The following is a 14,774-nucleotide window of genomic DNA, read 5'->3' on the forward strand; positions in this document are numbered from 1 at the left end:
TTCTACCTGGTTTTGGTGTTTGGGAGAAAAAAAATTAATTAGAAGCAGAATCCTGAAGTGTCTTTTCTAGCTCCAAGTCTGTTTGTGTGACCTGGGCAGTTAACGTCAGCTCCCTAAGTACAATCGTACATTTCTTTGTAATGCAGAAATAGTTGTATCTGCCATCTTTACCTTAGAAAGGTTTTGTGAGAACCAGATTTCAAAGCTCATATAAACTATAAAACACTATAAAAGTGAAAGCTATTATTAAATTAACCAGTGACACACAAATGGAAGTTTAAAGTGAAAGAAATATCTCTTCACTAAACTATGCCTGGGAATTCTGTTGGAGCTTGTATCTAATTTGTCCTTGCTCTTAGCCTCCAATATTCAAACCCCAAATCAAGAAGACCTGGGTATGATAATGTGAGCACTTCAACAAAATATGGTTTCTTCTCAGATATTGGGAGCATAGACAGACTTAGTAAGATGTCTAAAAAAAAAAAAAAAACAAAAAACTACCCACCAAAGAGTTAGGTAATAAAATACCAAACAAAAAATTTAAAAGTCTTTTATTTCTTACAGCTTCAAAGATAGAGGAGACTTTCTGGGGGTAATAATGCAACATGAGTATTTAATTCTCTAGTGTTTACCGTTTTGAAGTTTCTTATTACAAGAAAACTTAGATAAAATACTTTGAAACAAGTTAGCATTATCAGTATCCCTTCAGCATCATGAACTCCACAATGACAGTCTCTCTCTTATTCATAAGAGCCTATAAAGCCATTACTTATAAGTATACATTTTTCTAGGCAGAAATTTTCCTAGATACATTTATCAATCATGATCAGAAATTCAAATATGTAGTAGCTGAGGTGATGCAAAGTGAGTGAAGAGTGCCCTCTGGCGGTGTCATGCATAACTGAACTGTATCAAGGTTGTTTAGTCGCTAAATCCTCTCCGACTTTAAGACCCCATGGACTGTAGCACGCCAGGCTTCTCCTGTCGGAGGGATTTCTCAGGCAAGAATGCTGGAGTGGGTTGCCCTTTCTTTCCCCAGTGGATCTTCCTGACCCAAGGATCATACTTGGTCTTTAATTGAAGAATTACCATACTACTTTTCTACAGTATCTTAAAAATCACTTTCATCTTTTTTTCTTTGAACAGTTTTATTTTGGCTGTGCTGGATCTTTGTTGCTGCGCTGACTTTTCCCTAGTTGCAGGGGGCGGGAGCTACTCTATTTGAGATGCACGGGCTTCTCATTGCAGTGGCTTCTCTTGTTGCAGAGCATGGGCTCTAGGGCGGGGGGGGGGGGTGGGGGGGTGGAGGCTTCAATAGCTGTGGCACATGGGCTCAATAGCTGGGGCTCGGGGGCTCTAGAGCACAGGTTCAATAGTTGGGGCGCACAGGCTTAGTTGCTGTGCATGTGGGATGTGGGAGCTTCCCACTGTGGAATGTGGGAGCTTCCTGGACCAGGGATTGAAGCCCTGTCTCCTGCATTGGCAGGCAGATTCTTTAGCACTGAACCACCAGGGAAAACCCAAAATCGGAATTTCATCTTAATCAGAGAGAATTTTTACACCTCCAAAGGCCCATTATACAATGGACTGTATTAGAACACACCTTTTAATTGTTGTGTTATTTAGGTTATCTTTTACAGAAGTCCTAAAGAAAATTCTAATTGAGACAGTGTTCCATTAAGAAATAATTTTTAATTAAAAAGAAGCACTGTAGGTTGTTAATATGGCACCTCCAAATGGAATCTCTTAAATAATCTGACCCTGGTCCAGAGTTTTTTTCTATTGCTTATTTTAGTTTGGTTTGGGGTTGGGTTAGGAATTGTGTTGGAACATTTAGACATTGTCCCAGGGTTTTTAACAGGACTTGTTGAATCTTTTCTGGCAGGATTGGGAATACCATCTGGGATAATCCATGTGATCTAGGCAAAGACAGAATATTGGGCCAAATGACATTCTCGGGTCTCTTCCAACCCATTTTGTTCTATGTTAAGCTTTCCTTGGCAATCTGATACATTTCTGTTATTGCTGAGCAGTATTTCCAAGTAGAAGGAAAATACAAACCTAAGGAAATAGAATGAGCTCGGCCACGTCTCCAGCATGGTTCTGCAATGGCTGCTCATACTTCAACCCCTCTTCTGTATTTTTTCCAATTTTTTACCATGAGAAAGTTTATTGTGGTTGTAATGAGATTCCATTATTTTTGTTTTAAATGGATTACCTTGAATGAGTGGCAGAAGCAAGTTTAACACAGGACCAGCAAACTAATATCTGGACTAGCTAATGAAAATTATTTGTTCAGAATTAATTCCTTGAAGAAAGAATTTGAAGAGCCCATGTGAAGACTACTGTTGTGGCTTGACTACATGAAAGGACAATCTAAATGAAAGACGTGATTATAAATAGGACTTGAAATATCTGCCACAAATACTTGAGGCCACATTCCTACAGGAAAATGTGGAAAATAGTAAGAAAGGATCACATGTCAATAATACACATATCTGAACTAAGTCAAATGCAAATATGGTTTGCGTCTTAAATTTGAAATTGTCTTTCACTATACCTTAATTTTGCAATATTGCCACTGCTATAATACTTAGGTGTGAGTTCAGTTTTCCTGACAAAAGAACAGAATGAACCATGGGGGTGTAAGCAAAACACCCAAGGTTGGAATTGGTACTTTAAAAAATTTTTACAAACTGGAGCAGGCAGCTCTAGATATTAGGAGGCTCAGAAATTAACTAACAATTGAGGCCTTTGACCTTGAAAACAATAATTCATATCTTCAAGAAACTTCATTAATTTTAGAAACAAAGTACGCATGCATGTATCCTAAAGTCAGGGAGCTTTTAAAGTGGAAATTCTGTGCTAAGAAACATGCCTGATATGCAGCCTCAGAAACATTTATCATTTTTCAGGGTACCTAAGACACTTCAGAAAGTGTGTATGTGTGTGTGTGAGAGAGAGAGAGACAAAGAGAGGATTAGACAGAGTAACATAGGATGATTTCTATACTGAAGAAGGCCGAAATGACATTTGGATAACAGTAAAGCCTTTTCCTTTAAATTTCAATTGTTTCTAGAAAGCAAAACAAAGAATTCATAGGAGTTTTTGAGGGGAAAGAAATCAATTTCATGAAAATAACAAGAAAACAGGAGCAGGATTTAGCCACAAAATGGTAGACTGACAAACAAGCTTTTTTTTTTTTTTTTTTAATTTAGTAGCCTGGCAAGCAAAAGTTTCATATAAAGGCTCTTACAAAAAGCTTATTCAAGAGGTGGCTCAAATGCAGTGCTCTGTGGACACAGAGGACAGCCTAGGATTCTGGGGCTTCCTCTTATCCTGAATCCTGTACTCCGTAGGGTGGTTGCTGTTCAGTTGCTCAGTCCTATCTGACTCTTTTGTGACCCTGTGGACTGCAGCACGCCAGGCTTCCCTATCCTTCACCATCACTCGGAGTTTGCTCAAACTCATGTTCACTGAGTTGGTGATGCCATCCAACCATCTCATCCTCTATCATCCCCTTCTCCTCCTGCTTTCAATCTTTCCCACCATCAGAGTCTTTTCCAATGAGTCAGCTTTTCACATCAGGTGGCCAAAGTATTTGATCTTCAATTTTAGCATCAGTCCTTCCAATGAATATTCTGGACTGATTTCCTTTAGGACTGATTGGTTTGATCTCCTTGCAGCCCAAGAGACTCTCAAAAGTTTTCTACAGCACCACAGTTCAAAGGCATCAATTCTTCTTTGTCCCATGACCCTTATTCCTAGGGTTCGCCCCGCTGGGATCCAGACAAAAAGCTCAGGTGTTTACCAAGGCCCATCTCACTCTCTGAGACTTCAGATTCTGTCTCTCTCCAGCAAAGATGGCTGAGAAAACATCCGGTAATTCCCTCAGCCTCCCAGCCAGTGGCTGCACCAGGACAGGACGAGGATGCTGCCTCGGGCCAGGAAGCTGCCTGAGAGTGAGCACCTCCTGAAGTTTTACACCCCAGACATCTCTCTGGCCACATCCTAGTTGTGACTCTGCCCTCAACTGCTGTTTTCTGCTGGGTCTGCAGACTGTTGATGACTTGGAAGGAATCTGTATGAAGATTTTGGGGCTCCCTTCTTCATGATCCCTCCTCTGGGATTTAGCCTTCCATTTTCCGTTGCTCCGGTAGCCCTGCCTTTGTTTCCTCGGCTCAGTGAGACTGCCACCCCACGTGTCACCTCCAAGACCTGGGAAGTGACCACGGGGGAAAAGCCTGGGGCAGACGCGCTCACCACTCCTGCTTTTCCCTTTGCAAACTTGGACACCCCTCACGTTCCCGGTTCCATCAGTGGCCCTCCCCTACATTCAAAATGTTGCTTTTTAAAACGCTTTGTTTGGAACTTCCCCAGAGTTTCAGAGGCTAAGACTCTGCCCTCCCGATGCAGGGGGCCAGGGTTTGATCTCTGGTCAGGGAACTAGATCCCGCATCTAACACTCAGTGACCCAATAAATAAATACTTAAAAAAATACTTCATTCCACCAAATCCATCTCTTTACTGGTTGATTAAACATGCACTGCTTCGACTGGATTCCGACTTTTTCTTTATGCTATTTCTTCTGTCCCGGATTCTTTCTTCACCCTCCCAAACCAAGCCCATCTTCCTGCCCCACTGAATCTCACCTCCTCAAACCACACCTGCACTTATCAAAAATGTTGATTTTGAACAATTTTTACTGATATGACAAACATTATAAGATGTTAAGGGAAAAGTATAAAGTTGCAAACCATACACAATCTAATTTTATATTAAAATACCTGTATGCAATTTTTGAAAAAAAGACAATGAAGAATGTTAATGGTTATTTATAGGTGATAAGATTATATGTGTTTAAAAGGTTGTCCATATTTGAAATAAATAAAATTTAAATTTAGAATACAATGCAGGTGATGGGATTGTATACCATTTTCTTTCAAAGTTCCCCATATTTTCTGCAGTAAAGTACAGCACTAGTTTTATAACAAGAAGCTACTATTTTAAATAATAATCAATGAAAGTAAACATGTTGAAATGTTTACTTAATAAGCGTCTCATGAGCATTCATGATCAAGCCCTTCACATCACTCACTGTTGCACAAGAAGGTGAATATATAACACACTGCTCAACTGTACACTTAAAAATGGTTAAGATGGCAAATGATATTATGTTTTTTGCCTTTTACCATAATTAAAAGGTAAAAAGAGTCCAGAAGACCACAGAGGGGAAAAAGTGAATCATCCACGTATAGACTGGAAATGAAAATCTGTGTGAGAGTGAGGCTGGTCAATTTATAGAACTCAGCAGTTTTATCAAGTTGGTTGTAGAGTATATCAAATCTACACTCATAGCTTAGATATTTGGTACCAGTGTCACATGTCCTTGACTGTTCTTTTCAAATACTTAAATCCTTGGGAAAAAACTGCAGGAAAATTCAACACTTTTGCTCCAGCCTACTTTTCCTGGCCCCAGAAAGTATGTCTTGATTACCAAGCTTGCACAGTCCATGCTGGTTGACACAGGATGATTCCTAATGAGGACAGGACCCACCTTTTCTCCTTCATTCAGGTGGAGTTTATTCGCCATCTGTACCGTCACAGCTAAATTTTATATTTATAATCACTGCGACTTGAGGATATGTTGCTGCTGCTGCTGCATCAGTTCAGTTGTGTCCGACTCTATGCAACCCCATAGACGGCAGCCCACCAGGCTCCCCCGTCCCTGGAATTCTCCAGGCAAGAATACTGGAGTGGGTTGCCATTTCTTTCTCCAATGCATGCAAGTGAAACGTGAAAGTGAAGTTGCTCAGTCGTGTCCGACTCTTCGAGACCCCACGGACTGCAGCCTACCAGGCTCCTCCGTCCATGGGATTTTCCAGGCAAGAATACTGGAGTGGGTTGCCATTGCCAGAGGATATGTTAAAACTATGTAACTGATACTCATTTTGGTGTAAATACTAAGTAGCCTTTTTACCCACTCATTAAATTTAGCCATCACACAAATCATGAAAACTCTCCAACACTCATCATAAATGCCAACGTTATATGTTTTATTTTTAATCAAGTAATTTCTTTAAACCTCAAAATATCCATAATTGACAGAATAAGACACTAGGCATGAGATGATAATATAAAATCCACGGTCTGCAGAAAGGCAAACAGTACTTGTAGTCCATCGAGATGACTGTACCCAAGTAAACGCCATTCCGACCATCTATTCCTTTTTTGTCCTTTAAAAACATACAGTTCAAGTGTTTTTTATTTTCACTTGTAAACAACATGAGCCAAAATGGACAATGAGGTCATCTAAAGACTACACAGGATAATTGTAAAACACTAGATAAAACACCATATTAAAGTCATATAGAAATCAGTGTTCACTTTGGTCTCTATTGTGGTTAAGGTTAATACCAAAAAAGCAATACATACTAATTAAAGCCAGCTGGTGGTGGGTGCCAGTGGTTGGTAGCTGTAAGTAATTCAAGAGGTAGTCAACACCATCGTTTTCAAGCTGGTTAACTCTCACACATGTGAAGCCACAGATATATTCAATGTTGCAATAGATTCTCAGTGTACAGTACTTGACCATAACTTTGCCGCTTTGCTCCAAACAGACAATTTAACAATGATTCAGAGGTCAACCTCTCACTCTAACTGAACTATGACACAGATCACACAACCACCACATCTGAAAGAGGCTGTTGACAGCGATGTAAGACAGAATTTGATGCTTGTAACAAGTTGTTCTTCCCTAAAACAAATAAATCTCATTAAGACATCTAGAAAATTAAAATTCGTGCAGCCACACGTGTACACACTTTCCCAAATTTTATAACCAAAGGGGAAATACACATATATATTTTATGATAAACATTTCTTAGAGAAAACAGATAAATTAATTTAAATTATCTTTAAGACTTAATGAGATTTTCCTTGTCCTGTATAACTCATCTTACAGTGAAAGTTACAAAGTCTATTAACACTTATGGGCTCCTATTCACAAACTACATACAACTAGCAGTAACTTGGGGCCACATTGGTGCAAAATAAAACTGGGCCAAAAAAAATACATCGGCAATAGAAACACCTTTATATTTATTTGTAGATGGACCAATGCTAATAACATGATGTTTCTTGATCTTTTCCCATACATTGCACGCCAAATTTTCCAAGTTATAAGCAGGTAAAAATCTTTCTAAATCTTTCAACTGTAAAAATACATCCAAAGGCTTCGAGTAAAGACGAAAAATGCAAGTATAAAAATGTTTCTACTATAACCTGCCACGTAGCAATGAATAGCTCACAGGGCTAGAGACCGGTGGTGCATCTTTTCCTAGGAATTACATTTGTGTTGACGTGGGTGGGGAGAGGTCAAAGGGGAACTATTTCACAGACCTCCTGCCCAACCCATTAGCAACTCCAGTAAACTGATGCTTCACACAGATCCTACCCCTCAGTAGCCAGAAAGGGCATTGCACGTCCACTGTATGTTCACTCCTTGGCAGCCAGTGCTGTTAATTATGTGCCTGGACAACAATGCTGCAATCACTCGGCCTCAGGGCAGCACAGACATAAACGAAGGAGATTGGCATCTTTGATACTTTCGCCCAGCACACATACACTCATACAAGCAACCTCACTTCCTGACGTCTTCCCACTACGGACCTCTGGGCAAAGCAGCTATTTCGAAGATTGGCTTGTGCTCTGTTTTGCTTCAGCAGAAGAGTCTATGTCTTTAAATACATGGTCATTTGAAGGAAATGCTCCGAGACTTTGCTAACTAGATGAGATGCTTCATTATTCACAAGTGTTTGTCAGAAACATGCAGTTATGAATTGCTATCTATACTCTAGATAAAAAGATTCTGTACCAGAGAATTGTCAGCCACTGTAAGGCTGGAGCAGCATAAAGGTGTGCTATGCATCAAGTATGAGGTAGCCTTTTGCTGTAAACAGAATATTTCACCCATGTAAATGGACACTGTGCTTACGTCAGTGATATTCACATCTGAAAGGAGTGGAGGAAGTCTCCTTGAGTAATTTTCACATGAAATTAAAAAAGGAGAGCTGATAATTGATATTTGGACATTTCGATCTATGTCAAATTCAGAGGTAGTTATTACTAACACCAGTACATAATACTTACATAAAGGTCTAAGTTATTTGGTTTGTTTTGAGTAAGCAGGACTGTAGACTATTCTGTAAAGAAACAATAATTATTATACGGTATGTTCCCTGAGCGAAGTTCTTTGTCCTGAGTATGTTTATGTAATAGTGATAATATTCTTATATAAAAAATAAACCCCAACTTTTCATCAAAGATAGGTTTGGTATGTGCTTAGTTCAGTCTGGTGAGATGCTGAAAAAATGATTTCAAATTGCACCCATAAGGTCCACAGTTATAAAATGTTTCTTTTTTTAAATCGTGATCTCAGCTCTGAACTTTTTATATGTAAACAGGGAATGTCCAATTCTCAAGTCCACAATTTCCTATTTCTAATAAGGTCAAGGAACTTTGGTTTGAATATTCAAAGTGACTTATTACATTTTGCATTTTTACTGTTAACCTGCTTATTATACCTGCTAAAAATTAAGCAATGCCACTTTGATTTGTCTACATAATTTAAATAAGCTTACACTCCTCACATAAGGCAAGGAAGTACTTCTCTATAGCTATTTATCACATTCAATATCGTCAAAGGTCAGCTTTGCATCACAGCATACTGAGATTTCAGTACATCCCATGGAGACTCTCACAAACACTGTCAACTCAAGCTGAGTTGGGAAGGGCTGGTGGCCCAGCCCCAGGCTCGCTTGCTCTCCTTCCGCGTGGCTTGCTTGCTGAAACCGGGGCAAAACCGTACAACAAGTCTCCCTCGGCAGGACAAGTCGGGAGGGAGCAGAAACTGTTCAGCAGAACGTGTCTCATTTGAATCATGCTATTTTCTGTTTCTGATTATCTGAGCTTACACCAACAGGCTCATGCAAGACTCTATATTTACTGCCAATGTTAAGCCTTACTACTAATTGGTACCTTCTTGGAAATGTTCCCAAAATTCATCCGTAAGATCTAGAACCAGGATGACAGCAAAATGAGTGTTTTTCATGACTGGAAGCTGAAGGGACCAATACTGTGGTTGGCCCCTAGCCATTGACACTACTGTCTCTGTCTCCATCACTGAATGCTCAACCCGAATCTCCCATATCCGTCCCTTCAGTAGCAGTCATGAGGGAATTCTCGTAAGATCCACTAAATTGTATAAGAAACACTCCGCTCTCTGGTAGGGGAGGTTTGGGAACCTTTTTCCCCAGGCTCGTCACTCTAGTCGCCTGCAACCAAACATGATGCTTTTTCATATTATTCAAGGTCATACATCATGGGCAATTGTGAGCATCCACTCAATATTCATTCTCAACCCTGGCATTTTACTATGCTGTTTGGCGTGTTTGTTTTAGAAACAAGTTAGGTAACTCTCCAGGGGGAATAAAAACAGCCACCAAAAACATACACCCAATGACTGGAGTTTTCCTCCAAGGTCTCAGTAGTAAACAAGGAGGCCCCTGCTCAAAGTGATGGTTAGAAGGATTGACTCAGTCAAGGGGAGCTGCTGTCGGCCACAGTCCCTCAAAAACCTCACAACAGGTAAGAGATTACAAGGAGCTGGTATCAAAATACCACTGAAAACAATCACATCACTACATTTATACATTGCCCTCCCCCTTCATTTCTCTGAATAGGCATCTAATGTACAATCAAAACATTGGAACTGAAAACACTGAAATATCGGCACAGAGATTACACATTCATTGTCTTTTCTGGTTTGTATCCCAGATTCAAAAAAGCTTAAACGGCAGTCGGAGGCATATGGAGTTAAGGTACTGCCTTGAACAGGGGTGGGGTGGGGGGATACACTGTAAAAGGGGGCCGGAATAGCTCAGTTGAAAAGGGGTGGGGTGGGGGGATACACTGTACAGATACCAAGAAAAAGAGGCAATCCCAAATTCGGGAGAACTGATGTTTTTAAAAACCTTTAGTACCATTTGACTGGCAGCTCTGAGATCTGAAGTATATCCTTTGGTTCACATAAAAGGTAACAGTCTTTTTTTTTTTTTCTCTAATGTAATATAAAGGAAATGTTATTTCAAGAAAAACTCCAAGGGTTATTTTCAAAACCATCTAAAAACGCTTCACTTGAGTTTTCGATTCTCGCGGGATGTCCAATTCTGGGAGGGAGGGTGTGTGCTTCTATCTCCATACACACATATATAAAGACAAGCCCTCTTTATATATATGTCTACATTCTAAAGAAAATCCTGCTACACACACACAGACTCAGGCTCGCTCCCTCTCACACGCGTACATACAGATAACAGCATCTCATCCTCTGAGTCACGTAACACATGACACCCTGCTCCAAGGTGATTTGCTTAGAGTGATTTGTCTGTTTAAAAAAATTCACAGTTCCTCAACAGTAGTTAAAAATCCCAGGTCAGCTGCTGTATGTGAAATACTGTTCCCCTGAATTTGCATGAGGTAGACTTCCCCACCGGGGAGAGAACGCGCTAACGTTAGAGAAGGGTTATGTCTTTTTCCTTTTTTGAACGGAAGGCCCCTTTTTGCTCTGTTCTTCTGCTGCCGCGGACGCCCTGGTGGAGGAAGCTTCTGGAGGGGACCTGCCGGGCCGCTCTGACGGCTCGGCCCTCGCCTCCGGAAAGGATGCGCAGCCGGGCCCTCCGCCCGCCTCCCGAGGGGCCGCCGACGCGCACGCCTGGGGCTCCGCTTCCTGTCTTCCCTGAGAACCGGCGGGCGGCGGCCCCGCAGTCTTGTGGGGGCAGTTCGCCACCATGTGCGTGATGCTCTGGCAGCAATGGCACTTCTTTGGCTGAGGAGGTAGACTACATTCCTTAGCATGATGATCAAGGCCACCACAGTTGTAGCATCTGCAGCGAGAACAATGGAAAACATCTTAAGGAGGAGCAGGTGTATCACAAAATATGTCAGAAATCAAAAATGTGCTAAAATATAAAGCCTGTCAAAGACATCAGCTGATTTCAGTATGTCTTCTTCACACACACACACACACACACGTTTTGTATTAAACACAAAAGTCAATGAAAAACCAGAATCTGAAAGCATGAAAGACCAATCACTTCCACAGATAAACGACTCCTTTGAGATTTGAGTCAGGTTATTGTAAAGGAAGGTTAGTCCATTAGAGGGCAGCCGCGTTCAACAAAAAACAACCAGCTAGCTTGAAAAGAAGTTTAAAAACCCAGCAGTTGACTTAAAATGCAACACCAATTCAATCAGCAAATGGAAAAACTATAGAGCAAATTAAATTTTATGACTTTAACAGTTCTTCGGGTGTTGATTATTTTGGCTATGGAAATTAGTTGAACTGGAGGAATTTTTTTTCCTTTTGCACAAATGAATGCTCACTGCACTCATTTATTTTTGATAAATAAAAAAGTCAGACATCTATGGTGAATATCTGGGAAATTACCAAGTAATATTAGAGCAAGACAGAAAGTGATTCAGAAGAGTGCTATAAAAGAAAGCTTCTAGATACCTACATCAGATTAATAAAGGTTGATGCTAGTTCAGGAAAAGGAAAAACTTTCTTTCTGTAAGAAATTAAGTTTTCCTTCAGGGTAAATTCTAAATTGAGATAAATATAAATCCATCTTTAATTAATAAATGAATGCACACTGGGGGCACAGCTTGTAGTACTATGTTTGAAATTTTGACTAAGATTCTAAAAGCTGAGAAGTTATTCGGAAGATAAATTTCAATCAGACTTTCTTTAAAAATTTCATATTAAAAACAATAAAACATCAAGTGGAGAAAATAAATTTTTATATTTGTGAAGGTTTTTAATCTACTTACTTAATACAAAATTTGTTTGTCTACAAATGAAATGTTTTAAGGGTTTTTCTAAATTTATTCTCCAAATACATTTATGATTCCATTAATTCTCATCATGAAATACACACAATAGGTCATTTTACAAAATGAAGACAAAACAAGTGGTAACTCTGGGAATCAGCTTAAGATCATGACAAAAGAGTTAGTTATAATTAACTAGCCAGCTAGTGTGTGTGAGACTAGCAAGCTTAGTAACTTATATTACCAATATTCCCAAAACAAGCTACTACTATTAACCTACTGGGAAGTATATGTAGGATTGTTGTTATTGTTACTGCTTAGTCTCTAAGTCATGTCTGACTCTTTACGACCCCATGGACTACATATATATCATCAGGCTCCTATCTCTATGCCATTTCCCAGGCAAGAATACTGGAGCTGGTATGCCATTTCCTTCCCCAGGGGATCTTCTCAACCCAAGGACTGAACACACATCTCATGCATTGGCAGGCAGATTCTTTAGCGCTGAGCCACCTGGGACACCTGTTAATTAACTAGATGGGAGGAATTCTTTCAAAACACACATATATATCAAACCATCACAATGTACACTTTAGAAATCTTACAGTTTTACTTGTTGACTACATTTCAATAAACTGAGGTGGGGATGGGCCTTAGAATGTTTCCCTTAGAGGACTTTATGCCACCTTAACACTTTCTCTCTTCTGGCTTCATTATTTAACATTGCTACTTAATTCACTGGGACAGAAACTCATTGAGACAAAGGTCAGGAAACTTCAACTCGTTTTTAGCTCTACTATTCACTAACTCTCCATCTCACTTGCAAGACAGTGCTAGGACTTGACATCTCTTGATTCTCTTCCAAGTTTATCTATGATCTTGGTATCTCTCTACCTTCATAATGTGCAACTCAGTCTGATTTTATGACTTTCTCCAAGAAATATCTGCCAGCCCTGTAGTGGACAATGGGAGGTAGAAAGGATCCAAATTTATCTAGAGTTGGAATTGGGAAGGTGGATGGTGGGAAACAAAAAAAGTATGACAGAGACTAGTTTGCTCATAAAAGCGTTCTTTAAATGAGCCAGTCCAAGCTGGGAAGAGACTCCTGAGACCAGAATCATCAATAGTCTCGATCTTCTCTAATTTCATTACCATATCAATTATATAATCTCAATTCCAGAATTTCTGGAATTGAGGTTATATCATAATTATCAATTATTAATAATGAAATTATATAATAATTATCACTCAATTGCCCCATGCAATCCTAGCACATCCAAAGCTGTTGGCAGAGAAAATCTGTTTAACATTATTTTGTTCTACCTCCTGAATAATATATTAATTACACAATTAAGCAATTTTCTGATAATTGGCAAATAACCATATCGAATTTAAGGCTTTCATAGAAAAAAAATAAGAAAATTGAAAAATGATTTGATCATCTAGAGGGATGATAAAATAATGCAATAAATAATGGCTATTTCATCATCCTTGTTATTGCATTGCCCAAACTACTGTCTGATCTTTCCAGAAGGTATAAAAGACATCAGGAGACACGAATTTTGTTGTCTTTTTTTCTAGCTCTTTATTGAACACAGTTAAAAATTCAAAAATTTTTGTTTTCTGCATAATAGCAAAGAGAAAAAAACTGACAAGACATTTTGCAATTGTTAGATAGAAAAAAAACACAAAAAGACAGTCAGTAATACTACAGACTCTAACGATGATGATGAAATTAATCACGTAAGCTAAATCTCAGATTATGAGTCTTCACATACTATATCCTAGAAATATACTTTATCAAACTCAAGAATCAATGACGGAATAATATATATCTATGGACAAAAAGGAAATTTGTTACTTAGTTAATTCTTCAGAGAGGATGTCATCAAGCAATATTTTTTGATGATACATGTTTGCTAAAAGGACATGCAACAGTATTCTTTCACCTTTTATCAAGTTTGTGCTAGGGAATTTACTTGACATGGTTCATAAATGGAAAAATGCTGAGGCACTTACTGAAAGGAGATAAGTAGCACAGAAATGAAAAATCTCACTGAACTGATCATTCTAGTCATATTTAGGAATACATATTTTATCTTCTAAAATAAGGTATAGAGTTTTTCTTTTTTTTTTTTTACATAGCACACACTAGGATAACGAACACCCTGCTTCGCCATTTATCAATATTACCTTGTAAATTTTAGAATAATGGAATCACAAGATGGGTTTTTTTTTTGGCGGGGGGCTTTTTTTTTTTTTCCCAGTAATTAACAAATACTTATGTCAGGAAAAAACAGTTCATATCTTCAAAAATTAAAGGGAAAAAATAAGAAGTCACTTTTTAGGATTAAATGATTTATTATATACTTTAATAAATTAATGAAACATTACAAAGCAGATTCAATATTGTTTTGGTGGTATGTTCTCAGAGATAATGCAAAATTAAACAATAAAAATTACTCACTAATGCTTCAAATTCAGGATCCCCAAATATAGTCTCAAAATGGTATCTTTGAGATGTATAAGCCTATTACTTATAATAATGCTTTTCCACATAGTTCTCCCCTATAAGAGCAAAGTGAATTCTTAAATTTGCCCATCTATGAAATACCTCCTTTTGAATTAAACTCACTTCCTTGAGGATAACACCCACTTAGGCGCTCATTTCTGAAGAGAGAGAAAATAGGTTAAGGCTGAGTAATAGAGCCGCTCTCCCACGGACACATCAATTTCATCAGTCACTGTGGAATACACACTGTTATCCAATTCAGGGAGCCACTTGCCCGCTCATCTACCAAGGGCCTCATGTCTGGATCTCATTTTTTTTCAAATGGGGTCTTCCATTATATTCCATATGTACATTTACCACTACATTTATT

General features: G+C 38.9%; 1 protein-coding gene across 2 annotated transcripts in view; it reads right to left on the bottom strand.

Moving 5' to 3' along the window:
* Positions 1–10,084: 10,084 nt before the first annotated feature.
* The window catches only part of LIN28B (lin-28 homolog B), a 128,643-nt gene continuing 123,953 nt past the window's right edge, over positions 10,085–14,774 (bottom strand). For both annotated transcript variants that reach the window (XM_043890260.1, XM_043890261.1), the window contains one exon: positions 10,085–10,946. In XM_043890260.1, coding sequence (XP_043746195.1) covers positions 10,586–10,946 — 361 coding nt within the window. In that variant the 3' untranslated portion in view covers positions 10,085–10,585. The remainder of the gene's footprint in view (positions 10,947–14,774) is intronic.

The sequence above is a fragment of the Cervus elaphus genome, chromosome 28 (genome assembly GCF_910594005.1).
Source record: "Cervus elaphus chromosome 28, mCerEla1.1, whole genome shotgun sequence".
Classification (NCBI taxonomy): Eukaryota; Metazoa; Chordata; class Mammalia; order Artiodactyla; family Cervidae; genus Cervus; species Cervus elaphus.